This window comes from Juglans microcarpa x Juglans regia, chromosome 8S (genome assembly GCF_004785595.1).
Source record: "Juglans microcarpa x Juglans regia isolate MS1-56 chromosome 8S, Jm3101_v1.0, whole genome shotgun sequence".
NCBI classification, from domain to species: domain Eukaryota; kingdom Viridiplantae; phylum Streptophyta; class Magnoliopsida; order Fagales; family Juglandaceae; genus Juglans; species Juglans microcarpa x Juglans regia.
Window position 1 is genome coordinate 2919229 of NC_054609.1, and position 27264 is coordinate 2946492.

General features: G+C 35.9%; 5 protein-coding genes across 6 annotated transcripts; 1 reads left to right on the forward strand and 4 right to left on the reverse strand.

The window, feature by feature from the left end:
- LOC121244812 (ankyrin repeat-containing protein At5g02620-like) lies at positions 1 to 3109 on the reverse strand. Its single transcript, XM_041143022.1, has 4 exons — positions 2590 to 3109; positions 1889 to 2050; positions 834 to 1258; positions 1 to 636 (listed from the first exon to the last, which is right to left on the reverse strand). The coding sequence occupies exons 1-4, from the start codon at positions 3107 to 3109 to the stop codon at positions 10 to 12; spliced, it is 1734 nt and encodes a 577-aa protein (XP_040998956.1). The 3' UTR covers positions 1 to 9.
- A 2573-nt stretch (positions 3110 to 5682) lies between these two features.
- On the reverse strand, positions 5683 to 8677 carry LOC121244907 (pentatricopeptide repeat-containing protein At1g77360, mitochondrial-like). The gene is given in 4 exon segments (XM_041143149.1): positions 5683 to 6769; positions 6772 to 7292; positions 7584 to 7725; positions 8407 to 8677. Coding segments are annotated over 2 exon segments (1440 nt in total). The 5' UTR covers positions 7253 to 7292; positions 7584 to 7725; positions 8407 to 8677; the 3' UTR covers positions 5683 to 5810.
- Positions 8678 to 9159: 482 nt separating this feature from the next.
- LOC121243849 (probable receptor-like protein kinase At1g11050) lies at positions 9160 to 11359 on the reverse strand. The gene has a single exon (XM_041141916.1). The coding sequence runs from the start codon at positions 11279 to 11281 to the stop codon at positions 9428 to 9430; it is 1854 nt and encodes a 617-aa protein (XP_040997850.1). The 5' UTR covers positions 11282 to 11359; the 3' UTR covers positions 9160 to 9427.
- Positions 11360 to 13975: 2616 nt separating this feature from the next.
- On the forward strand, positions 13976 to 20736 carry LOC121244392 (auxilin-related protein 2). Of its 2 annotated transcripts, none has more exons than XM_041142457.1 (9): positions 13976 to 15038; positions 16660 to 16895; positions 16985 to 17241; positions 17328 to 17463; positions 17563 to 17660; positions 18113 to 18178; positions 18400 to 18489; positions 18943 to 19119; positions 20218 to 20736. In XM_041142457.1, the coding sequence occupies exons 1-9, from the start codon at positions 14449 to 14451 to the stop codon at positions 20254 to 20256; spliced, it is 1689 nt and encodes a 562-aa protein (XP_040998391.1). In that variant the 5' UTR covers positions 13976 to 14448; the 3' UTR covers positions 20257 to 20736. The 2 variants fall into 2 exon arrangements, with proteins under 2 accessions (XP_040998391.1, XP_040998390.1); XM_041142456.1 differs by having other exon boundaries at positions 13978 to 15038; positions 16654 to 16895.
- A 1450-nt stretch (positions 20737 to 22186) lies between these two features.
- On the reverse strand, positions 22187 to 24294 carry LOC121244395 (amino acid permease 3-like). The gene is made up of 6 exons (XM_041142459.1): positions 24171 to 24294; positions 23787 to 24020; positions 23587 to 23680; positions 23291 to 23505; positions 23054 to 23193; positions 22187 to 22959 (listed from the first exon to the last, which is right to left on the reverse strand). The coding sequence occupies exons 1-6, from the start codon at positions 24292 to 24294 to the stop codon at positions 22306 to 22308; spliced, it is 1461 nt and encodes a 486-aa protein (XP_040998393.1). The 3' UTR covers positions 22187 to 22305.
- Between the last annotated feature and the right edge of the window lie 2970 nt (positions 24295 to 27264).

Sequence of the window (27264 nt, forward strand, 5' to 3'; positions counted from 1 at the left end):
AGATTGCCATTATTTCCTAGCTTCAAAAAGCCTATGCTGTGACCGGAAAAGAAGATTAGAAATAAATGCTGATCGGAAAATATCAACCCAAAGAGCATAATGCAGCATAACAAACAAACTAATTGGGATAGCAGGCGCCGCGACAATTATTCCGATCGGAACACTTGGTGTTTTGCATTGAAACACCAAAAAACTGGCTGCGGCAAAGGCTAAAAGCATGGCCACTATTGATATTAAGAGCGTACCTAGTCCCAACGCCAACCTCCGAGGTAATGTTTTCATGAAATCCTTTTCTGTGTAGCGTGACGTAAGAACTGACAGGAAAACCAATATAGAAGACGAAGAGAATAGCATTGCTACTGCATCTGATATGAAAAATACCCTAAACCAATTGGTTTCCAGAAAGATTGGAATGCCTGTTTCTTGATTGTTGCCACCCGGTACTGTAAAGGCAGCTGGAAATACCACAGTGGCAATCAGTGCTGCCACGAGCATGCAAGAGTTTGCTGTGTCCTTCATCCACTTTTCACCTTTCTTCTGCAGGTCTTCGTGACTCTTCATAAATATCTCCTTAGGTGTTTGTCCTTCTGCATTTATCTCATTCACGTATGAGTTTGGCATGATATTTTTTATCTCCTGCAATAACCAATACATGTGTATTAAGATATGATACAAATAATAGAATCTACCAAGCTAGCTATTTTCAGTCGTTATATATATATATATATATATAGTACGTATCAAATATATCAGAGATATTAAGTTTGAACCATGCATGATCGATTCATTCTATTAATTAACTATTCTACGTGTTTGACTCCACCCGCTTGTACCTGAAACCAGAGCATCTCTCGTTGCATTTGAAGAGCTGCTCCGGATACGATATTCAGTCGATTTGGAGAAGGCAATTCTGCAGCCAAGTGAAGCATATTGTTTCCTTCTTTGTCACTATAGGTCGCAAGGTTAGTCTTCATAACACCTGTCTCATATATCAGATTGAATACACTCTCTTGTCGATGTTTAACAGCAACGTGAAATAAACTTCCATATTCGTCGTCAATTTGCCATATCAGGTCTGGATAAGAACGTATAAATACATTTATAAATTCAACGTTCCCTAGTTTTGCAGCTTCAACAAGTATTTTCATATGATGTTGAGTCGTGGACGTTGACGAGAAATTCTTGTCTCCAAAATCTTTCCAGAGGGTTTCCACTAATTCATTGGCTAATACTTTGTTGCTCATCAACCCTTTGAAGCCTAGCTAGGAAATTAAGAATATCAGAAGAAGTACTTTAATTTGGTTAAAAAAAAATATTAATTCTCTCCATAGTACTCTTAGAATTATATAAGCTATATAAATGATTAAACTAATTTTTTTCATCAACTAAGTAAGCTTTTGGGAGAAAATAATTTATTGAAAGATCAACATAAAAACCGCAAAGATGATTTTGCATCTATTATGTAAAATCGTTTATGTTAATTTTGAGACAATTAATGCATCATTGAGTTCTTACAAATGGTGTTATAAAAAAGACTATATCCACACACACACGCACACATCATTGAGTTCTTACAAATGGTGTTATAAAAAAAACTATGTCCACACTCGCACAGAGTGCTACCTCCATAAAGAAATTTTAAAAATACAAACTCACAAGTTAGCGTGACTTAATAGGGTATATTAGATTGTAATGTTCTTTTTTATTAAGAAGTGGATCTATATCATATCTTCGTACTAGTAATTTGTGAATTTATTTCTGTGAGATATTTTTGTGAATAAAACATTTATATATATGCATACATATATATATGTATGTATGTATATGTATGTGTGTCTCGACATGCATGAATTAAAATAAAGTGAGTTTGGGTTGGAAGTAAACTAACAGGAGCTAAGCATCTTTCCCATGGTATTGATGCCAGCAGCAGACGTACTTTTGCTGCCCATTGCCGAAGGTTTTCTGGCCAACATTTCCAGTGGACCTTGAAGTTGTCCCTTCTCTTCAGGACTTTCTAACTTGAGAGTTTTCAGAATTTTTAATGCCGTATCTGTCCATAAAAACAACTTAGGCCTGAGATAGCAAAATTCCCTCATCTCATACCTAAACACTATAAATATAAATACTTTTTAATTTTAAATTTTTAACTTTTTTATCTAATCATTACCTAATTATTATAATTTTTTCAAACTTCCAAACAAAGCATAAAAAATAATTCAAAATCTCAATACAAAAATAATTTTAAAAAATTATATTCTAACAATATTTTAATTTCATAATAATTTTATTCAACTTTTCTTCTCGTTTCTCAAAATCCGATAAAAAATTTTAACTAAAAACATTTCATTACTATTCACAAACCATTTCACTATTGTTCACAGATCATCTCATCACATCTCACCTCACTATCTAAACGAGGCATTAATTAATCAGATTCTTTTCTTTTATATATTTTAAGATCCAACGTTAGCAATCAACCAATATATATAATTGTGTCATTTCATTAAAAATAATTTCAATTTTATATTACTACCGTTCATTTTAAATAGAATTATAAAATAGCTATAAAAGAGACGTTGCAAAACATACCATACAATTCTGTGGAAATAGCAGCATTAAGAAGCTCAATGCGATCCTTAGAATTCATGTCCTCTTGACCATGAGGAGTGACAAAGTATAAATAGGACACCATGTCCCTATTTCCGGTCTTCACTGCCGCGTAAAGCGGTAAGCGCTCGACGTCATTCTTGGGAATCGCCGGCAGTTTGTGGTTCTTTTTCACCATCTCCTCTGCAATTGCTACAATTCCTGATTGAGCAGCATAATAAAGGGCCGTGCAATCTAAGTTGTCTTGCAATTCTAAGTCTTCTGGTTTCATCAATTTCACAAGTTCTTTTACAAAACTCCTGTTTTTTGCAGATACAGCACTGTGAAGAGCTGTCCCTTGCTCTTCCGTTATGGCAGCTCTAACACAATTTGGATTTTTTTCAATAAAAGTTTTAGCAGATTTCCAATCATCTGCTAGGGCAGCTAGGAGGAGTGGAGCATTTCTGGCACGAGATTCAATTCGAGATAATTTGCAGCTCTCACCCTCTTCCATTTTTTCCATCTTTCGTAAGTTTGAAAATACAAAAATTAATACGTTAGTATATATGTGTACGTACGTATGCCGATGCTAAATCAGGTAAATACACAAAAGGGGAACAATTGCCTGAAAAAAAAAAAAAGAAACAGAGAGTAGTGTCAGGTCTACAAAGCAATATTCTTACGAAAGTAAACTTACAAACTGACATGGTTTAGTACAAATACATGAAATGTAGTGGCATTACCCACAACCTTTCAATTGTTTTTTTTTTTTTAAAAAAAAAAAAAATAAGGGATGATCCAAGTGTGAAAAAAGTACCACATTTTATTCAATGAGATTTGAGTCTAGCATTCAGTATTACCCTAAAAAGAGAAAAATTGTGCTAAAGATTTATTAATGGAGGTGGTAGACATCACTTACTAATTCTATACCTGCAGTTTGAAATTGAGCTTCAGAGAGCTGACTGCGAGACCTCAAAGGAAATGGAGGGGTTAATTATATATAAATTAACATCCAGTAGTACCATTACACAGTGTTAAGACATTAAACAAGTAAGGAATCTATTGCAATGACAACATTAATGCTTAAATTAGAAGACAGAAGAAAACACTTTGACATACTGATCCAAAAATTCCCCCAGGCGGTTTCTTCATTATTATTATTTTTTTCATTTTCTTTTAAAAAGAGTTTAATTTTATAATTTTTCTTTTTAAAATAAAAATCGGATTTCTTAATAGTTTTTAGCTTTTTTTTTTGTACTTCAACGTGTTTTCCTCAGTAGTCAGTAGTACATAACTTATTGTTGAATTTTTAAGTGGAATATGTACCATGCACTTCATCCAAGTATATGTCGGGATAGACTGTCCTTGCCGAGCATCCCAGCACTTCAAACACAGCATATATACAAAAAGAAAAATTCTTTGTGCAGTGCAGTTATTTTTATGTATTTTTTATATATTCTAGATTATATTATTTTTTTAATATAAAATAATTATTTTAACTAATAATATAATAAATTGCATAAATAGTATACAAAAGTGACGAGATGTAACAGATTCGGACAAAAATATCCACCAGGTCCTACTCCCAAAACTCATAGAAGGAAAATAAAGTAGCCAATTCCTTTTCTTTTCCTTTTAGGAATAACTTCTTGACAACTCCAAGTCCAACACGTGACTAGCATTGAAAAATAGTGACTACATATAAAAGGAGGTACCAGCAGATTTATTCTAAAAAAACTCTCTTATTATTAAATTTCTCTTTATTAATAAAAGAGATTGAGAGCACAGGTATTAGTTTCTTCAAAATTTGAAGAAATATAAATAAAATGATCTATATTGACTACTTCAAAAAGTAAAAATTTGAACTATGAGCTATAATAATTTTAAGTATATCTTCAAATTTAAAGATATATTATTCATCTTTAAAAGTAATATTTTATTATAAAAATTATCTCAACTGCTTTGCTTTTTTAATTTTCATTTTTCACGATTTTCACTTCTCTCGAACGCTTCTTCACTTTCATTTTTGTGTTCAGTTTTGAAATATGTAAAGGAAGAAATATATTATTAATTAAGATATAGTTAATATAATTATAAAATATGAAAAAGAATATATATATTATTAAAAAATAATATTATATTATTATTTTCACTAATCCAATATAAGATTATGGTCAGAGAGGTTTTGAATTTATAAAAAATATGTATTTTTTTTTTAAATTTTAAAGATGACTTCAATGAAGCCAATGCTAATACTCTTTTAACAATCAGAATGTCCCAATCCATTATTGAAATCATTAACGTCGTCAACTTTTACTCTCGACTAAGTCAAAAATAGGTAAAACAATGCTACCCTTCTTTGTAAATGTTTTCATCTCTAGTTATGATGTAATACATTTTAAATAATTTCATATGTGAACCATTAAACTAAACGATTGTCAATAAAAATATGTTGCATGATTGGGATTATTGGATATGAAAAATATAGGACAAAGAACAGTATTTCTCCAACAGAAAATCCACACGCTACTCGATCCGGAAATGTAAAGCTGGTGTTTTACAACAGCCAACTTACAGGAATCATTTACAGAGCACGCATCATAACAATCCTTTAGTTCAATAGAATTGTTATCTTGAACTAAAAAAATGGATCATTGTGTATGATCAACTCTAACTTGTAATAGGCTTCTCATAAGTTTCTCTTGGGATTATCGAGCAGTTCTGTTTACCTCTCTTTGGCAGTCACGACAGCAGAAGCAGTTGCTCTTATGGCTGACTAGCAAGGTCCTTTGCATTTGTATCACAACATGGCATGCAATTAAACATAAGATAGGGTTATACAACTTTTTCCCCATAAATTCGTATCAACGCAGGTGTAGGAATATATTGAAAGCATTAGCAGCACTGGCTAGATTAGAACGACAAACTGTTACATGTTACAGAACATTTTGAGCCATTGCCCATTATCATTACAAACAGCCTGATATTTGGAACAGAGCATCATCATCTGGCACTAAAGGGATAAATCCCTAATGTTGAAGTTAAATAATTAAAGCATTAAAGCAAGAGAAATGTTTGGTCTATAAAGAGGTTATATAAAAATAAACTTGCAAACTGATAAGCCTGAATGTAAAACGGCAGAGCACTTTATGTTAAAGAGTTTTATAATCTAATGTGCCACATCAAATCACATCAATAAGTTGCTATAGCTTAAACATAGCTTCTCAATCACATAAAGGCTCCTTAACAAGAAGATCCATTTTTTCTTGAAGAAATTTGAGTACATCTTCTCTACCTTCCTTTAGAAGCAATTGTCGCAACCTCTCAAATGTCCACCTTGATGGTCGGATTCCCTTCTCTATCATTTCTTCCAATAAGACACAAGCTTTAGTAGCATTCCCCTTCTGGCACAGTCCATTAATAAGAACCGAAAATGTGTGCATGCTTGGGACAAAACGCTTCAATCTCATGTACTTCCACACTTTAAGAGCCATATCTAGCTCATCTCTCTCACAAAACATCTTTATCATCATTGTGTATGTGTCTGCATCCGGTTCACATACCTTGATCATCCTACGAAAGATTCTAAATGCCTCATCCGTCTCCCCACCAATGATCAAACTATTTAGAATAATGTTGCAAGTTCTAGAATTGGGTGTAATGCCCTTGGAATTCATATCATTTAAGACCCTATACACATTCTTTAACTTTTTTACGTTACAGAAAGCACTGATCAAGGCATTGTACACTCCCACATCAGGCTTAATCCCATTTCTTTCCATCTCTAAGAACGTATCTACAGCATCTTCAATGCGGTTTTCTATCCCATACGTATGAATCAAAACAGTATAAATTAAAGATGTTGGCTTGCAAGCTCTAGTATCCATGTTCTTAACAATTCCAATGGCTTCGTCAACTCTCCCTGCCTTGCAAAGAACGTCAACCATGATGCCATAAGTAACTATATCAGGGTTGCATCCCACGTCAACCATTTCCTGGAAAATCTCCCTCGCCTTCGGCAGATTTGGAGCCTTTCCCCATCCCTCAAGTAATATACTGTAAGTCTTTGAGTCGGGAATAAATCGATCCTTCATACTGTCAAAGATCTCCTGTGCCTTCCTTATATTCTTGGACTTGCACAAAGCACTTAGAAGGCCATTGAATGCAGCTAGATTGGGGGGATGTTATATTTCTCCATGACATTAAATGTGTAAACTGCCTCCTCCACCTTCTGAGATCTGGCATACTTCCTCATCATAATGCAAAATGTCTCAACATTTAGCATCCCCATGTTCTTCATAGTATTCACAAGGTCCCACATTATCTGATACTGCCTTATCTTGGCCAGGGAATTGATCATGGTGTGGAAAGCCCTGACACTGTGCACATAATTTTGTTGTTTCCCAGCCCATTCAAAGAACCGATACGCCAACATACCGGCATTCTCAAATCTCTTGAGGACATCCTCAACTATATCTGGAGCAACCTTAACACCACTTTGGTTAAGAGCAGTATCAAGAACTAATGCCGGGCAAGACATCATAATTTCACAAATTCTTTTCGGGGGATCTGAAACCTCTGCTCTTAGTTCACTTGAACTGTACATTCTCTTGGACATAATCCCTCTATAAAGTAATTTGTTGCAGAAGCTGTAAATCATACTCATATTGTTGATCTGAACAGAGTATCACAATTCAGCAGAAGCCCTGACAAGTAGAGGATAATAAATATCATGGTTGAATATTCGAAGGAAACAACACTCAACCTTCTGGGTATTTCGTCCTGATTATGTGCAACACAATGGAAGAGTGGAATTATCTTAACATTAGTCATTACAGATAGAATTCCTTTTTCACTACAGATAAACATGCTGATATTGTGATATTACTACCTATTTGTAGGAAAAGGACCGATTTCCCAAACACTCAAATACACAATAAGAGTGTTTACAATAGCATGGATGGGAAAGGTTCATGCACCCATATCTAAAGCACTACCTGAAAGTAGACGGATTTAATTTCTCAAACAGGAGGAGCCGTTCTAAAGCACTTGGAAGAAATGAGAGAGCTTTCAACACGGCAACGCAGAATCCCCCATCAAATGTCATAAAAAAGTTCTGACTAGGCCATTTCGGGTGAACTGCAGGAAAGAAAAGACAGAAATTCAGTATCAATTCCGCCCCTCGCTACCTGCATAGCAACAAAATAACAGTAACAAGAACGACAATAACAATGTGTAACCTCAGCTAGAATTGAGGAAAACATAGATTTCCAATGACTCCACCCAATGTTTATATTTATTTTAAACTTTGAAGGAGCAATGCCACGCTATCAGTATGAAACTAACTAAAGGACACAGCAGGCGCAAGGTTCTTTTGGAAATGTGAAAACCACTTCTTAGCATTATGTTCTGGACCTTTTAAAGTGGAAAGCAAGCAAAGCCAAGCCAATCAAATTCTTACCAAAAGGGGCAACCATGCTTCATTGTGATTTCCCAAAATCAACTGGAAAGCAAAAATAATGTGTTTAATGGGACACAAAAGGTACTCTTTCCATTTCTTGGAAAATTTATCTCCATGGGATTGGATTCAATGCAGTGATCCAGAATATGCAACCCATTTTTTCAATCGAACGCTTGCAAGATTAAAAAAAAAAAATGTGCTGTCGTCACTGAGATGCAGTTTCACTGCTACAGAGAAATTTAGTCAAACACTTGGTCTGCCATAAATAAAGTTATTAGATTGTTCTCACAGAGCTTCTCTAAATCTTGCCAATGGACCCACGACGACAAGGCCAAGCTTCAAGAGAGTATTGGAATTACCTATTGGGCATTGACTATGGTGGAGCTCAGAGAAGTGAAGCACTTCCAGAGAGAACTTGTCTGTGATCAATTAACCGCATCGTACTTTTCTATAGGTACGCTGCAAAACCCCAAATTTATTTACTTTCTCGTACTTTTGTTTATGTCGGAGAAATTACGCACGCTCGATTGAGATCGGGGCCTGGAGCATAGGACTCGGCTCTAAAACTCACTCGTGCATCTGCTTTTGTTTTCGCGCAGAACTTGTCGGGAGATTTTTTGGCGTTACGGAAAATTAAAACTGATGGGTAAGTTGGGTTGGTTAAAAAAAAACAGAGAAAACTTCTTTTTATGCTTATGAAAATAAGAGAAATTATTTATTTATATAGTTTTGAGATGTATAAGTCTCGAGTATTCTTTAAAAAAATAAATAAATCTTGGATCTATTCAAAAAAATTATTTTTTTTAAATAATAGATCTTATTTTTTTTAAATAAAGTGCATAAAATTTGCACACGTTAAAACTGTATCCAATATTACTCTAAAAATAATAAGTGATATCAAAATATGTTTTAAAAAATAATTCCCCAAAATATAGTTTGACTTTTTTGTGAAAGTGGTTCTAATTGTGTATTATTTATTGGTGAGAATGCAAATGAAGATGTGAAATTTTAATAGATATGAAAATCATAATTGATTTCCTCACCCTCCTTGTATTTTTAATGAATGTCATGTGTTCACAAAAAATATATATATATATATATATGTATATATATTTTAGATGACAAAGCTATCAACTTCTATCTTTCATTGCATTCTGTTCATGTGATTTCAGAGTTGACTAGTACTATAAACTGGAAAAATGAAAAATAAAAATAGGAAAATAAAAAGCTTTAGTACATATCAACAACAGCCATCTTTGAAGATCTGATTTGAATATTCAAAAGTTGGCTGGTGGGTTTGGATGTTTACCCAATAAAATACAAACCCAAAAAATTTTCTCACTACCAAGTTTTTCAGAGTCTCATGCAAAGAAATCAAATCTACACACTGCCAATGCTTGAGCTGAGCCTTGATATCTCACTTCTTGGTGTTGACACACTATTCAGCAGGGAAGATCTAAAGGACTCGTGACTAAGTGGCAATGGCCTGTCTGGTAATTTAGGAATATCAATGTCACCCTCCAACATTTTGAGTGCCTCTGCAATGGTAGGCCTAAAAGCCACCATAACATGGGCACAAAGCATCCCCACAAGCACAAACCTCTCCATCACACCTTTTGGCCCTTCTTCCCTTATTGATTCATCAAAGATTTCCTTCAAATGTCCTGATTTTGCAAGCATCCAAGCCCAATCAGTGATCAGCAGCACTGAGGAGTTTGATGTGTCCAGCACTTTCCTTCCACTCATAATCTCAAGAATCACAATCCCAAAGCTGTAGACATCGCTCTTCTCTGTTAGTTGTCCATAGAGTGCGTACTCAGGTGCCAAATATCCATGTGTGCCTGCAACTCTGGTGGTAAGATGAGATTGGCCTGCATTGTTTTGCTTTGCTAACCCGAAATCTGCAACTTTAGCCTTCATTTCCGAGTCCAAAAGTATGTTGGTTGTCTTTATGTCTCGGTGATAAATGGCTGGTTGGATTCCATAATGTAAGTAACCAAGCCCTTTGGCCACATCAAGGATTATGTTCTTGCGCTGAGGCCATGTTAGTTTCTTTCTGGTATGCTCATAGGAGCCAGAAGTATACAATTGGTCGTTGAGACTGCCATTTGACATGAAATCATAAACCAAAAACCTCCTCTTACCTTTCAGGTTATCGCTTGTAACGCAGCAACCTCGAAGAGAAAGAAGGTTTCTGTGCCTTATTTTGCTAATGATCTCAACTTCATTGCAGAACTCTTCATCCCCTTTCGAGTCTAGATCAAGAATTTGTTTCACAGCAACCAAGGTGCCATCTGCAAGAGTTCCTTTGTACACAACCCCAAATGAGCCTTGACCAATCAAATTCCTCTGAGAAAATCCATTTGTTGCTTGTTCAAGCTCCGATACATGAAACCACTTTGCCCCTGAGTTAGGTAACACACTAGCTCTGAAACTGCTCACATATTCTTCATGCAAAGCATTTTGCCTTTTTTTCTTTTCCCATTTCCTGTACAGGATGACCACTCCCAAAGCAAGCAAAACACCAAGAACAGCACCCAAGCATCCAAAAATCAACTTGGTTGAAGTCTTTTTGCTCCAATGGCTCGATGATTTGTCTGCTGAGCTAGACAAAGATAAGCCCATGATGCAAGAAGCAGTCCTAGCATCTTTTGGACCGAACTCATTAACAATTCCTGCAGCATATAAGATTGTGAAGTAAAAGCATTTTGTGCCATTTGGGTCTAGGCCTGCCAACTGGGAAGTAACCCTCATGCCAGCATCCACGCAGGAGCTACATCGAGTTAGTCCTTTCAAGTCTCCCTGGCAATACTCGTCCAATGGAGTCATTGAACCAAGCTTTTCAGTCCAATCTTGGGTTGTCATGATTCCAGCACAACTGGAATGATTAGCAACGAACTGAGTTGAATTCTCAAAGCAGATGGGGACCAGAGAGGGTTGGATTGACAAGGAAACGAGCTTGGTTTGGAGATCGGAAAGGCAGGAAGATGAAGCTGCAGCATCTGGGAGTTGGAACATGGAGGTGTCTTTGAGGTGTTGCGCAAGTCCCATGCCAAAAAGGCTGAGAAGGGTCTGGCAGCAGTGCTTCACATCTGGTTCTTGACACAGTGTAGTGTTCCATGGGAAGGTTTCGACATAGCTGAGATCTATGGGACATGAGGAATTGGTTGAACCAAAAATGGAGAAGGATAAGAGAAAAAGTACAGAAAGGAAAGAGAAGCTGGACGCTCCCATATCCCCCAAACTCTCTGTGTTGATGCAAAACAAAGTGTTAGAACCACATGGAATACATGTATTACAGAATTGGATTTTGGGGAGCAAACCATCAAAATTGACTGGCTTGGATGGCTGTAGTCAAAAGGCCAGGCATGTGGGATTTGACATTTCTTAAATAAGTACACTGTCTGTTGGTGGTCCAACATTTGAAAAAGCCGAGTTAGATCTTTGCATGGGCATTATCCAAAAAATAGAACTAATATAAACACAACAATTTACAATTATTTTACGATTATTTTTAGGATTCGTATACTTTTTTATTCAAAAAAAAAAGATATTTTAATCATAAAAAGGTTTTATAAAAATAAATTTATAAATTAACATAATATATATAATACATTAAATTTATTTTATAATAAAAATAATTTTATAATTTATCATACTATATCAAGTTATTGCGTTTTCTTGTTTTCAAAAAGTCAAGCTGCTGTTTGTTGAGCAGTGACAGCTTTGTTTTCACACTCTTCATTTTGGTCAAGCTTTTACATCGTATAATACCATAACCACCGGCCACCAAGGCAGGAGGAAGCTTCCACGATACGGTCGGTGGCATGAACACCTAAGTTCATATTTTAAATATGGTTTTTGGAATTGGTTCAAAGGCCGCAAACTGCTTTGTTAAATAAACTATTCTTACTCCGTGTTCAATTTGAACTATACTTGGGACAACTTTGGTGCACGAAAAATACTTGGGCATAAAATGATATTTGGCCAATAACCATTGATATTTCTTTCTAGAAAATTCAAAAAAGTCACGATGATTCCTTGAAAATTATTAAAAAAATTATGCTGCAAAATTTGCGTGTTAAATCCATACATTAATCCACATATTAATAATCCACATATGATTATTAAGATAGAGTAGTGTTACCTATACCTTCTTTTTTATTATCACTTTCATGCTATTACATGATGTGATATTTAAATTTTTAATGATTGAAGACTATTTATTATATTTTATTTATAAATAAATTTTTTAAATATCACATCAAAAATAAAATGTTGAGAGAATGACGTTAAAAATATTATAAAGAGGTTTTCTTTAAGATAATACAAAACAATTATATATATTTAATGAGAAATGGTATTTGCAGTGAATCTCACTTTTTTTAAAAAAAAAAATGCGTAACGCTTATACACTTTACAAGTTTATCTAACATTACAAATATTCAATAATTTATGGTTTTTATTAAAAAACTCATCTTTTCCATAAAGAAACAATATAGGGAGCGCCCCTTTTTTGTGGTAGTTGTACATGTTTTAGTTGCTGGATCAATTATCGTTTTGATTAAGGTTTTTTTTTTTCTTCAGAGGAGAGACAAGCCCACAATCAGTGATGAATTAAACACTTTTAGCCCACATCCATATGGTGATCAACCACACACTTCCGGCCCGCAAAGTAAAAATCGAGCAATATACAAGACTACAAGTCAATAACGTGTAAAGTTTTTCTTATAAAAATATAATCCACCATTAAAAAAAAAAAAAAAAAAAGACAGTTATTCAGGTGGGTCGCAATTTTAAAAAAATTTGTACAAAATTTACGCGTCCACATTTGTTTTCTAATACTAAAAATTCATAAAAGTGGATAATAAATGATTTCGTCTTATGTGTGCGCTTACTGGTAACTGAGAAAAGAATTTCCCATAAAAAGGAAAAATTTGAGAAAATAATGAATAATGATAGCTTCTTACATTCTTACCACTCTTTTACTATTCTTTTTATTTTTTTTAAATTTTTTTATTTACTTAATAGTTAAAGAAGTGACTATTAGTGAAGTTGTATATATTTTTTTAATTTTTTCTTAATAATTAAGAATATTAAAAAAATACTTAAAATAAAATAATAATAAAAAAAACAAAAATTTCAAATACACAAAAGGCAAGTCAATCCCGACTTTTTATTTTTTGAGTACTGTTAGATACAAGTTTTAAATAGACAAGTCTCATACAAATCTTTTATAAAATAATGGGTCCTATTAATAAATAATAATTTTTTTTTACACTTTTTTAAAGTAGAGTCTACTTTTTTACAAAGGCTTATATGTGACTTATCTATTTGAGGCTTATACAAATCATTTCTCTTATTTTTTACTTAATAATTAAATAAGTGATTATTAGTAAAATTATATATTTTTTTAAAATTAAAAATATTAAAAAAATACTTGAAAAGGTCAAAAAAAAAAAATTTATAAGTAGTGGTACACCCAACAGTAAACACTGGATAGTCCGTTAACACCATCCTTTAATTATTATCTAATTTGTGTGCGTAAGAAATAATAAGTATTAGAATTTGAAAGAATGATTATATATGTCTAGTTTTTTTTTTTTCTGTAGTAATAAAAATGTTTAACCTAGTGCAAATTTAAGATAAGAAACTTTGGATTAAAATGCTTTTAATTTTTTTGTTTAAAATTAAAACTTTGGGTGAAAAAAAAAAAGATAGTAATATAAAATGAATCTTACATTATTTAATAAGTCATGAGATTAATTCAGATTTATTTTAATTTATAAAATAAATTTTATTATTTTTATCAAATTATAAAAATTAACCTATAATTAGTTTATGGAATTGACAAAATATATTAGAAATAAGAAAACATAGAGGTTATCAGAGTCACCGACAAAGAAAATATTTGGAAAAATTGAAATTCTGAAGGCTTCATCATATTGTGCGCACCGCACAACGTTGTAGAGTAGAATCCACGTCGTCGTTTCCCAAGCTTTTGCCTTTGCCTCCGAGAGAAAAGGGACCAAGACAAGAAACAGAGACCTGTGCCGAGACTCTAGTAAGAGAGCGAGAGGAATCTCTGATCCAAATCTCTCCTGTAAAAATCTCCTTTCCCTATCTCTCTTCGTTACCCAATTCCCGCCAGACCACTTGAGACCCAAAACTCTCTCTCCCTGCCATTCGTCTGGAAATTCATCGAAAATTGCGCTTCGTTTTCTGATCCTCAGCGCAAAGATTACTCACTCCCGTTATTCAACTTTTTTCATTCCATATACAAAACCTCACAGTTTTTCCACATCCCATATTTCAAGTTCCTGTAAACCAACCTCGGTTGGTTGCAATTTAGCCTCAACTTTAGAATCCATTTCTCGAGATTTCGATTCATAAGCGCAAAAATGGACGAATTTGACGTCCTAACAGAGCAGTTCGGCTTGAAACCGCAAGGGAAAGCTGCTCCAATGGCAGCGTCGAAGGAATCAAAACTACCCACCAGCTCAAGCAATTTCCATAGCAGCAATTTGGGATTTGATTCTGGCTTTAACCCCAACCCGTCCGCCTATTCATCCAGATCTTCCTCGCTTTCAAATACGAGAACCCAGAACTATGGAGGATTTGATGATTACGGTGATTTATTATTCCGGGGACCCAATAAGTCCACGAAGCAATCTGATACTTCATTTGATTACGATTCCATATTTTCGAATAATTCTAGTGGCGTTCCTTCGTCGTTGCCTATTTATAATGGTGACGATATATTTGGAGGAATGCCCGGGTTGAAGAGCTCGGTTTCTGCGAATAATGACGATGTGTTTACGTCTTTTGCTTCGCCACCGAAGCAGAGTGCTTCGATTGATGATCTGTTGGGTAATTTCGGTGGAGGAGAGGCAAGATCGAAGAGTCGGAACCAGAATGGATCAGTGAAGAATGAGAGTGATTTCAATGACTTGATACCTGGGTTTGGTGGAAGCAGTACACCAAATAGTGGGTATGTAAAAGTATTATATAGACTTTGGTAGAATGCCCATACCCATAATGCCAATAAAAATAATAGTACCGGGTTTAGTATGAACTCACGACGTAATTTTGGTTCTTGTAAAAGTTGTTCAATTTGCTAGATATGTTGGGGAAATTTTTCTCTGTGAATAATGAATTTTATTGATAGCCAGGAGTGTTTGAGAAGAACATGAATAAAAGTGAAAATCTTTATAATAAAAAGTGTTTCCAAAATTCTGTAGGCATTTCAAACTGGGTTAATTGAAATGTTCATATTTAGTGGAGATTACGTTTACTGATTATTGCCTATCATTTTCATGTCATAACCAGAGATTGTTTCATATCATAAGTGTCTCATAAAATTCCCTCAATTTTGGTAGACAGATATTAGTTATGTAGAAGGAAGTAATTAGTCATGCTCTTCATTTACCCTTCTGTAGTTATGGTTCAGCTGGTATTAGCTTATGCAAGTAGTACTGTTGTTCTTTGTTCCTGAGCAGTGGCATTTGTCACTTCTAAAGATCACCAAATTTAGATTCTTTTCTGATTAGTAGTGCATATAAATTGTAAACCCTCCCCTCAATTTGATTATTTCTCTGAGAGTGGAAGATAGCAGTGTACATAAGTGAGCTGTATGGACTTGTGGGATAATTGTTAAAGAGTATAGATAACAGTAAACTACGGGTTATTAACTGGTGGTTGTCATAATTATCACTTTGTGGTTGGTTTTTTTTTTTTTTTTTTTTTTTTTTTTTTTTTTTTTTTTTTTGCATTACTAGCAGTCCTCACTGAACAGCTATGGTTGGAAAAGCCTATGGTAATGCAAAATTCCTCTGTCTACATATTTTTAGACAAGAAGATTCTATGGAACATGTGCAAGAAAAATATACATTTTTTGGTTTGGGGGTAAGAAAATCCCACTTACCCACTTGTTGCATGGATTACCCAAAATTTTTAGGCTAATACAATCTCAGCAGTACCCTGATGGAATGAAGAGCATGACCTTGCAGCTCTGATTGAAAAGAGGTGCTGTGCTGGGAGGGATCATTTGCATCTTATTTTAAGTTTATCCTTCCGATTAATTTCTAATTCTTCTTTTGAATGTGGTGCTATTACTTTTTTTAAGTGTCTTTCATTATAGGTATTATTTTTCTTGTCATTGTTACCATTGTTGTTATTTCTATTTATTAGACCGGATAACCAGGTTCAGATCTGTATCTGTCTATGAACCCCTAGGGGTTGGCTGACGTGGTAAAGGCCTTGGTCTTGGTGTTATGCTCCCTCTAGGTATAAGGTTCGAATCCTCTTGGGTGCAAACAGTTTTTAGGGGTCATCGGACTGGGGGAACTTCCCCTTGAATTACCCGAGGTGCACTTATAGGAAACTTCTTGCCAATCCCCGGGATTAGTCGAGACTTTGTTCTCAGACACCCAGGGCCAATCAAAAAAAAAAAAGAGAGATCTGTATCTTTCTATGAATATGAAACATACCTTATGTGGCCCTTTTTCTGTCTCAAATATAGCTACTTCAACCTATTTTTTTTTGTTAATTTGTTCAACAAATCCATTATTCTTATTTTGATAATTTTTTCACATGAAAAATCTTAGGAGCAGGACTAGTCAGCCTCAGCAATCACGTGTTCATTCAACTAAATCAACCTTTATTTATTCAGAAGACCCTTTCACTGTATTAGAAACAATCTCAAAGCCAGCATATACCTCCTCGGAACTATTCTCCGATCCCCTTGAACTACTTAGTAGGCCGAATAAATCTGAGGGCACAAAACTTGGTGCTATCCCTATATTGAGGCCCCCTCCAAAACCAATGCAAGTTTTGAATGCACAAAAAGGTTCTTAGCTTTTCCCTAATGAAATTCCTCTTCTTTTTTTTCAGTTCCCTCATAACCTTAATAGTTACAAGATGGTTTGTTTGATGCAGTTAAAAGCTCTCACACATCTTCAATTGACGAACTTGAGGACTTTGCCATGAGTAGAGTGCGAAATAAAGCTGGCAAACAATCAGATGTACACACTAGTGAAAAGCCTGTAAAGACATCAGACACCAAATCTAGTTTGCATAAAGCAGCTGAATATGCTTCAAGCCACACCATGCTGCAGGGTGGAGATGATCTAGAATCCTTTTTCAGTGTAGGTTCTAGATCAAACAGTGTACCAAGATCAAGGGCTACTACTTTGGTGAGAACCATGGATGTGACAATCATCGCCATTCTTATTATAACACTAATCAGATTATATTATTCACTTTCTCTTGCACTTTTTAGGACACTCTATTTGATGCACCAGTTCACAAGAGAAGTCCTGAAGTGCCCCAGAGGATGCCGTCTGAGGCCTCAGCCAGCATAAAGAAGTCTTCTTCTGCACCATTCATGGTTGATGACCTTTCTTCGATGTTTGGAGGTAATTTCTTATTGATGTGCTGTTTTCATTTCCAGCATGGTAAATTTTGTTGGTATCTCTTCTAAAGTCAATTTCTTTAATGTTTTATGTTTGCAAAAGCTGCTCCATTATTTGGAGAATTTCAGGACGTTGAAGGAGAAAGTGAAGAAAGACGAAGAGCCAGATATGGCCGTCATCAAAGGACTCAGGATCGTGCGGTGTGTGTTTTCACCCTTGTCCTTTCTATACACTTTTCTTCCTTTGGTGACACTACATTTTATATTCTGGGATGGATGAGCTTATTTTGTCTCTCTGTACTTATTTTTTCTAAATGCAATATATAAATATGTTCATTGATTTCCTCAATTTCCATTTATTCATTTATAGTCTGAAATGGTGCATTCCAGAGGATTTGTTGCCATTCTATTCCCTGTACTGCTTTGGCCTTCAGAGCTTGACATATCTACGATCATTGGTTAATTATTAGGCAATTTAATTACCTAGCCTTTCAGCTTCAAGACTTAGCTTCATGGCCTTGATGTTAGATTTGCTACTGATAGCCAATTTCCCTTGTGTATGAGCGTGACACTATCTATTATTGAGTTTTTGTGCTATATGTCTATACGCATTAGTGGGATGGTCTGATAATTTGTGGCATTTGTGTTTTCAGGCACAAGCAGTGGCTGATATGAACCAGCGTGACCTTCAAACACAGTGGGAGCAAGAAGAGAGGCGTGTGAGTGTTTGTTGTGTTGAGCCATTTGTTTTATTTATTCATCTAAGATCTGTTACAGCATGGTTGCTAAAATTATTCATCGACAAATCTTTTTATCACATTTTTTAAATTTATTTACGTTTTCCTCCCCTGTTAGGTGGGGTGGCATTTAGTTTACAAGCAATGCTTATCTGTGCTCTACCATATAGCTACTTAGTATTTTACAATCATAATGTTGGCAGAGGATTGCTGAGACTGTGGACATTCAAGTAAAGCGGTGGGCAGCAGGGAGGGAAGGCAATATGCGTGCATTGTTATCATCATTGCAATCTGTGCGTTTGCCAACATATAAACAGTTATTTTTTTACTTGTCAAGAATAAACTATTGATGCTCAATTTTACTCCTCACAATCTACTGTAGCTTCCTAAAGAGGTTGGTTTTTTCACATCCTTGATCATTTTGTAAGTTTGCCTTTGTAAGATCTCTGTGTGGACCAAGAATCTCTTTCAAAACTATTATATTAAGTAAAGTTCATAAAAGAGTCTCTAAAGGTTCCCGTACAGAACAGTAGCTGAACAGTATTCTCTCTGTAGGAAACCATCAGTTGTTTTTTGCTTGAATGAGGCTGATCTATTCAACTACTGAATCCTTGCAAGTGTGGTATTTGATCCTTTTAACTATAATAACCATAAATACAATATATACATATATATATATTTATACACACATATGCCTACACATTTTTTGAAGATAACTAAATTCTTCATCTTTGGAATGATAACAGGTGCTTTGGCCTGAATGCGATTGGCAGCCCGTGTCTCTGACAGATATGATCACCTCTGCCTCAGTTAAAAAGGTTTATAGAAAGGCGACATTATTTATCCATCCTGATAAGGTTCAGCAGAAAGGTGCTACTCTCGAGCAAAAATATACAGCAGAGAAAGTTTTTGATATCCTTAAGGTACCTTATTGGCATTTCACAGATATTTAAAAGAAAGACCTGATATTGGTAATTCATGTATCTGAGATGCATTAGTCTTTACATTTCTTCATTCTATAGATATGACCTTTTCCCATTAATGTATATTTTTAGCATATGGTGATCTTATTGGTATGTTTGTTGGAACTTACAACCAGTAATGTTCACATTAGTCACCCTCAACCGCAGAATGCGATTATGTTACTGTTGAATGATGTTTCATAAATCTGGTACAAGTGTGATTATCTCAAGTGTCTTCCCCTTTCTGCTGTCAATGGATGAACCCTGCAGTTATAAAAGGATCTAAAACAGTTAGTAGAAAAAAAGATAACCACTAATGCTTTCCCCAACTTGACCCCTTGATGATGATTCAAGTCTGTGACGTTTCCGTAACTGGTCTTGAAGAGAAAAGTTCCTACCGTCATTTGGGCTCTACCCTAGGTGATGGATTGTAGGTAATGGATATTTTACTGTTCTCTAATTTCTACTAGCAACAAAATGGTGTAGTCTTCTCATTAAATTGCCACACATGCCTCATGACAAGTCTTTGGTATTATAAAATGGTTTGTGGTTTACTTGACAATGAAAAAGTGGTGTACAATAATGGTTCTTTAGGACATTGCTAATTAATTATTTCTACTGAATACTAATTTTATTAATTGTCCAGCATAGTCCTTGTTCAATTAACATGACCCCATGTGCGTTTTAGTGATTTCAATCATTTGTATAGAGTGGATATAACATCCTGAGGTAGTTTAGCTAACAAAAGTGCTAGCAGGTCTACCAGTCAAAGAAACCATTCCGTACTAGTTTTTAATTAAATACAATCACCAGGAATAACCTGCGAATTCATATGAAAAATTTGTAAATATATATGAAGTGCCTATTACATGATCTGAATATGATTCTTTTGTAACCATATGTCTACTGTTGCGCTATTGCTCATCTGATCTAATAATTCTTCATTCTCAGTGGGAAACTACATATAGAAATTATCATCCTCGTTTTTCCCTTCGACAACTATTGCTGCATCTTGTTACGTGCTGGTTTTTATTCTTGATTGATTTGATTCTAATACAGGAAGCTTGGAAGAAGTTCAATGTGGAGGAACTTTCTTAGATACCGCTGGTGATTTGTTCATTTTGTGTTTTTGGAACATATTGGATTGCAGTTTCAAGTTCCCCTTTCACCATGGAAGAGGCAGTTCTTTACCAGTAGAATTGCTTTTCTGCCGGTTTTAAAATACTGCCGCTGCCTGCCGGTTGCCCGATAAGGTATACTCGAATATAATGTAAGATAAATGTCTTTTGGGAAGTCATGTAAAGTAATGTTGATACATGAAGTTCGTAGGAAATTCAGATTGAATCAACCAATTATCATTCCATCAACCATCCCAATTGTTCTTATACCAGAATCTTTTGTTCCCAGTTCCCACGGTAATTGCTACAGTCGTAACATTTGATTTGGGCGCCTTTTTTACAGTGTTCACAAAGTTGTTGATTTTGTTTGCAAGTATGCATGTCACTTGTATCCAGATTTTTATACAGCCCCTAATTGGCCATTGAGCTTATGATTTAATTTGCATATGACAATTTTTCATGGATCATATTTCTGAAAAAAATCAAGATATCGACAGATACTCGAGCGAGCACGATGCCGAGTATGATAAAAAATGATCGGAAGGGTTATAAGTAGCCTATGAATTATGATACAATTCATTTTACCTGGTTTTATGGTCTAATTTATCATATTCTACAATAATCGACTTGATTCCAAGCAAGATTTTTTTTTTCTTTTAACAAAGTGGACGATATCACGTAATTTTATTTAGTGTTCTTAATTGCAGGAAAGATTGACAAAATATGGCTTTTTTGTGCACAAGTGTCTATGTTTGCTCTCAACGGCATTTACAAGAGCAAGCAAATTGTCTATGTTTGCTTCCCAAATTTCGAAGTTTGACCGATCCCTTGGATGTTATAAATCATAAGAAAAAGTAGTATTCTTTAAATTTATGGTAGACAAGTGGAAAAACTCCGATATTGACTTGACGATAGGTGGTATTTAAATATATTCAAAAAATAAAAAAAAAACATTTTAAATACTTAAATATTTTATAATACACAAAAAGAACCGATAAAACATTTTTCCATCATTACAGGCAAAGAGGGGTACTCGTACTTCCATGGAAAACCCACCCCACCATTAACATTTCTCTCTCTATCCTCGTGTTTATAACTTTTTTTATTGGAAAGTACCTTACTTCCATGTCCACATATCTATCCTTATGCTGTGCATGGGAAACGTGCAGAAAGTATTTCAACAACCTGTCATGAGCACTTTGTTGTAAGGCCTGAGGTGTCTGCTTACTTTTCAGGAATCTCCAAATTAAAGGGTAGCGATCGTTAGTTTCTTTCCCCAAATAGATTTCCTTGTGTTTGTATGTGAATGTATTAGAGCATGTGAAAAATAAAATAAAAAAGAAAACTTTTTCTCTTTTTCCAGCATGATGTCGAAGAAAAAGTGGCAGGAAAAGTGCTAAACAGCTACACCTTTTCAGCAAATGCTCCATTTCTTTACTAGATGAAATCAAAACATAACCTTCTGTTTTGTATATTTCCTTTATATCATCACGGCTCGGGTACTTACACCAGTTAATGAACATGGAGTTTGACTGTTGAGTTAGTGCTGCACATGTTTCAAGATCCAGCACTCACTTGAACGGCTGTCTTGGTTTGCCATTTCTTTCTAATTCTTTCTTAGTACACACTGCCTTTCTGGCTGTTCAGTTGGGACTAAAAGAAGGTCATTGTCCCCATGGAAACTAGTATAAAAGGAAAAAAAGTTTTCTAGGTGTGCTATTTTCCATATATGGATATCATTTTCAAGTGGTATTTTTCCACCACCATTACTCTTTAGTATTGGTGGGGCATCTCATTCAGGTGGATGGTTGGTTAATGGCTGCCGAAGCTGACCCGTCTCTTACTTTTAGAGATTCTAACCACATCTTGGATACCCCTACAAGGATTGTCATACCTTTACTCCTGCTAGGGTTAACAACACCCATTTCAGCTTGTTAAGACCATGAACAAGAACTGAAATCCCAAAGATCAATTCTTTCCTTGCTTTAGATCAATTGTTCAGAAATGGTGACAGCATTAAATTTCAACCTTAGTAGGTGGTCGAGAAGGGCTTATAAGACTTGAGATCAAGAACAACCCCTGCAATTGAGCCAGCTGCAGCAGCTATTGTGATGATGAGGCATGCGAGGCTCAGGATTTGTAGGCAAAGCCATTTTGTGCTCCACTTTGGTATCTTCTTTTGCCCAATATACATCTCCACAGGGAAGTAAACTGTGAGAGGCCAAAATCCCAAAGCCTCAAGAAGTCCAACAACATCATTAAAGAAAGGTAGCAGCATTGATATCACAGTGGTTATGATAACAAAGATTGTCCTCCAAATCAACCGGAAGAGGTTGAGTCTGTAGGAATGAAAACCGGGGATTGGGATTCTTATTTCTTTGGTGATGAATTCACTGTCCGGGAATCTCTCTTGTGCGTTTTTCTCAATGAAGGCGAAAAGGGGTTGGCAATAAACTTGGTATGTACCAACAAGGTGGATTACTAGGGCAGCATTTGCTATGTCCAGCAGCCAATATGGGTTATAGAAGCCGAAACCAGTGAGGAGGTTTCCAGGAGAGAGATCCCCAAAAGCAGCATAACCCATGCAGCCACATAGCATGTAGAAAAGGGTGGTGACAGCAACGCTAATTAGGGTGGCCTTATTCATTGTCTTGGCCTCTGATGGTGGGGATTTCACTGTGTCCTGTTTTTAACCAGTATATGTTAGTTCAAAATACTACTCTCGTTTACAAGGAGAAAAGACCGTTGTTGCTCATAAATCTCTAACAGAAATATACCTGGATTTCGATGAGGATCATGGAGTAGGAGTATGCAAAAGCTATGTCTCCGAGTGCTTGGAACCTCCTCCATATCTTTTGCGTTTGAGTCACATAGCCAATGCTTATTCCAGTCAGACTTCCCCTGAGCTTTCCCGTTTCTGGTGTTTGAGCAATCAAGAAACAAAACACCAAGTCAGTGCATAAGTTGAGACTCAGGAAAATGAAAAAAGTAAGACAAAAAACATTAACATGGACCTGCTACTTTTGCGATGCCGAGGCCAATACCAATTGTTGAATAAGTGAAGGACATCACAGCTGCGACGATGGAGAGCCACCACAACTGATCAAAGTCGGGAATTTGGGAGAAAACTATTTCAATGACTCCAAATGCAATCATATATGGGTTGCTGTTTATTTGGCATGGATTTTTGCCTTGACTGCTGTGGAAACAGTTGGACCTTTTGATTGCCCTGTTTGATCAAAAGCTAAAAGACCCATTAGTCTCCCATACACAGAGTTCCAAAATCCCATCTATATGATTTCAAACTTACATCATGCTTATGGATGATGCTATTGTGTAGCCAATGCCAGATCCAAAAAGGTTTAAGTACTGGACTAGTCCACATATCTTAACCTTCGCTCCACCTAGAAAATCAAAACCCACAAACAGATTGAGATTTAAAACTTCAACAAAAGCAACCACATACCATATTAATTTATTTGCAGAAACTAAAAATCTAGCAAGATTTACCCAGGTTTGATCGCACAGCATCCATGTAGGTATAGTTTCTCTTGCAAGTGGCAGGGTCCCCGGAACGATAACATGCAGAGAGGAGCGTGGAAGTGTAGTAAGTCACGAGGGAGAACAAGAACATGAAAACAGGACCAGCAACCCATCCCAACTGAGCTGTGGCCCAGGCCAAGGACAGAACCCCAGACCCTATCACAGCTGTTATTATGTGAGCGCTAGCAGTCCAAACAGTCCCTGAATCATGAACAAGTCACACGGAAAACAAACAGAGAGTCAGTAACAAACACATTCAACTCGAAACTATTTTAGGTTAGCATTTATGGGGAAAGCAGTTTTAAAATGCTAATGGAAGAATGATAGAAAGATTATGCTGAAGTAATTTACCAGTTCGCTTTAGACGGCCATCGTCGTCGAAGCAGTTGGAGCTGCCTTGTGGATTTACGTCGACGGAGACGTTGAAAACTTGGTTGTGGGGAATATTGTTCTTTGTAGTAGTGTTACCAGACATCTTTGTTCAGGAAAGGGAGCCAACACAGGCGAGCCTTTTTTTGTATGAGATCCAAAAGAATCACGAAAGTTGAGTATGCGCACCGGGTAACATGCAAATCTAAGAAGTTATAAACGGAGAGTTCAAGAAAAGGGTCTTTTCTGTGATGGATCTAAAGCAGAGTTATTTTTAAAATAAGAGAAGCGAATGATGGATAAACTTCTATGTATCATTTACAGAAAACTATATGTATTATCTTGTACAACATGGAGAAAATCAACACAAGAAACCTACACAGCTAAGGAATCTATATGAATCTATACATGGAAATAGGGTCAGCATACTTTACAAGAAGATGAGTATATTCAGTATTACTCGCCCTCGAGTTGAAGCATGAAGGTTCCGAATGCCCAACTTGCCAATGAGATAAAGAAGTTGTTCACGATCCAAGGCCTTCGTGAAGACATCGGAAGTTGAGAAGTAGTGGGAACATGAGCCTTGGAGATGTGGTGAACGTGTAATTTTTCTCGGACGATGTGGCAGTCAATTTCAATATGCTTAATGCGTTCATGAAAAACTGGATTTTCTGTGATATAGAGTGACGCTTGATTGTATCTCACATTGAGAAATGCTATCTCAGGTTGAGATAGAGAGAAGGTATTGTATTCCTTATATTCATGAATTTCTTGGTATATATTGCCATTAGAATGGGTCTGTGCATGGTTTCTACTGTCATGGAAACAGAGAGAATTCCTGATATCATGCATGTACAGGTGGGCCTTGCGAGAATAGTTTTGATTGTTGGCTGGAGTATTAATTAGCAATGCTTGAATCATAGGAGGTGATTGTGCTTTCTCTGTTTATTTCTATGTATTTGAAGGGATAATCAGGTCCAGATCTGTACCTGTCTATGAATATGAAGCATACCTTATGCGACCCTTTTCCTCTATCAAATATAGCAGCTTCAACCTATCTGTATTGTTATTCCTAGTTTGATAAATTTTTCCAAGTACGGTTACATTGAGAAAAGAATTTTACAAAAACAATCTCACAAATTGAAGTGACTTCATCTGATTCGTTAAATCTAATTTACAATAAAAGTAACTTTATAATCTGGCGTACCACATCAAGTTACGTCAGTTTGTGGAATTATTTTTATGTAATTCCTTTATATTACCCCACATGATAAGAATAAGGGTATGTGATGTATGAGATCTCACATTGTTTAGGAAGGAGAAGTTCTTGCTTGCAATAAAGTTTTAATAGAACTCTAATTATATCATTGACTAATTCTTCTAAAATATAGACAATGTGATTTGGATTCCTACATCCTTTGTGATCAGAGGATTTTCCAATGTTTTTCACATGATAAACGTCGGGAGCAGGACTAGTCAGCCTTAGCAATCACCTGTTCACTTGACTAAATCATAAATCAGCCTCTATTTCTTCGAAAGAATTGTTCTCCGATCCCCTTGAACAGCTTAGTAGGCCGAATAAATCTGAGGGCACAAAACTTGGTGCAATCCCTATATTGAGGTCCCCTCCAAAACCAATGCAAGTTTTGGATGCGCAAAAAGGTTTTTCCTTGAACTTATGAAATTCTTCTTTTTCTTTCAGTTCCCTCATAACCTTTATAGTTGCAAGATGGTTTGTTTGAAGCAGTCAAAAGCTCTCACGCATCTTCAATTGACGAACTTCAGAACTTTGCCATGAGTAGAGTGCGAATTAAAGCCGGCAAACAATCAGATGTACACACTAGTGGAAAAGGTAGTAAAGACATCAGACACCAAATCTAGTTTGCATAATGAAGCTGAATATGCCTCAAGCTGCACTATACAACAGGGTGGAGATGATCTAGAATCCTTTTTCAGTGTGGGTTCTAGATTAAACAGTGTACCAAGATCAAGGGCTACCTACTGCTTTGGTGAGAACCATGGATGTGAACAGTGAAAATCATCACCATTCTTATTTTAGCACTAATCGGATTATATTTTTCACTTTCTCTTGCACTTTTTAGGGTACTCTACTTGATGCACCAGTTCACAAGAGTAAGTCCTGAAGTGCCCCAAAGGATGCCATCTGAGGCCTCAGCCAGCATTAAGAAGTCTTCTTCTGCACCATTCATGGTTGATGAGCTTACTTCGATTTTTGGAGGTAATGTCTTATTGATGTGCATGTTTCATTTCCAGGAAGTTGAAGGAGAAAGGTGAAGAAAGACAAAAGGCCAGATTGGGCCGCCATTGAAGGACTCAGGATCGTGCAGTGTGTGTTTTCACCCGTCCTTTTTGAAAAAAGAGGCTAAAAATGGGAGTAATTCTGCATAATGCAGCAGAGTTGAGTGTCACCTTTTTATATATAACAGATTTTATACAAGGCAAATATCAAAAAGTAAACTACAAATCAATAGCCTAATATTATGGACAAGATACACGGATAACCGTTGCACTGATTGCTCCTGAATATAATGGTCCAAGTTTCCAAAACTAGGCAGAGCATTATCCCTTAGAATCAGGGACAGTTGTATCAGTGGAGATTTCCTTAACACGCCCCTGCAAACTCAATGGGGAGAGAACCACATTGAGTTTGTCGCGCATTACTGAGAATTTGGCTGAGACTAAAGGCTTCGTAAATCCATCAGCAAGTTGATCACGGCTTGATATGAAACGAACTTCAAGTGATTTTTGTTGGACTTTCTCTCGGATGAAGTGGTAATCAATTTCCACATGTTTAGTGCGGGCATGGAAAACTGGGTTCGCGGAGAGATAAGTTGCCCCTATGTTATCACACCAAACAACCAGTCTTGAGGAAATAAAAACACCAAACTCATGCAAAAGGGACTCAAGCCAAAGTGACTCAGCCGTGGCATGAGCAACAGCTCTGCTTCCGTACTGGAGCGAGCAACGGTCGGTTGTTTCTTGGAGTTCCAAGAAATCAAATTGGAACCAAAGTAGATGCAGTAGCCAGATGTGGAGCGACGGTCATTGGGGCAAC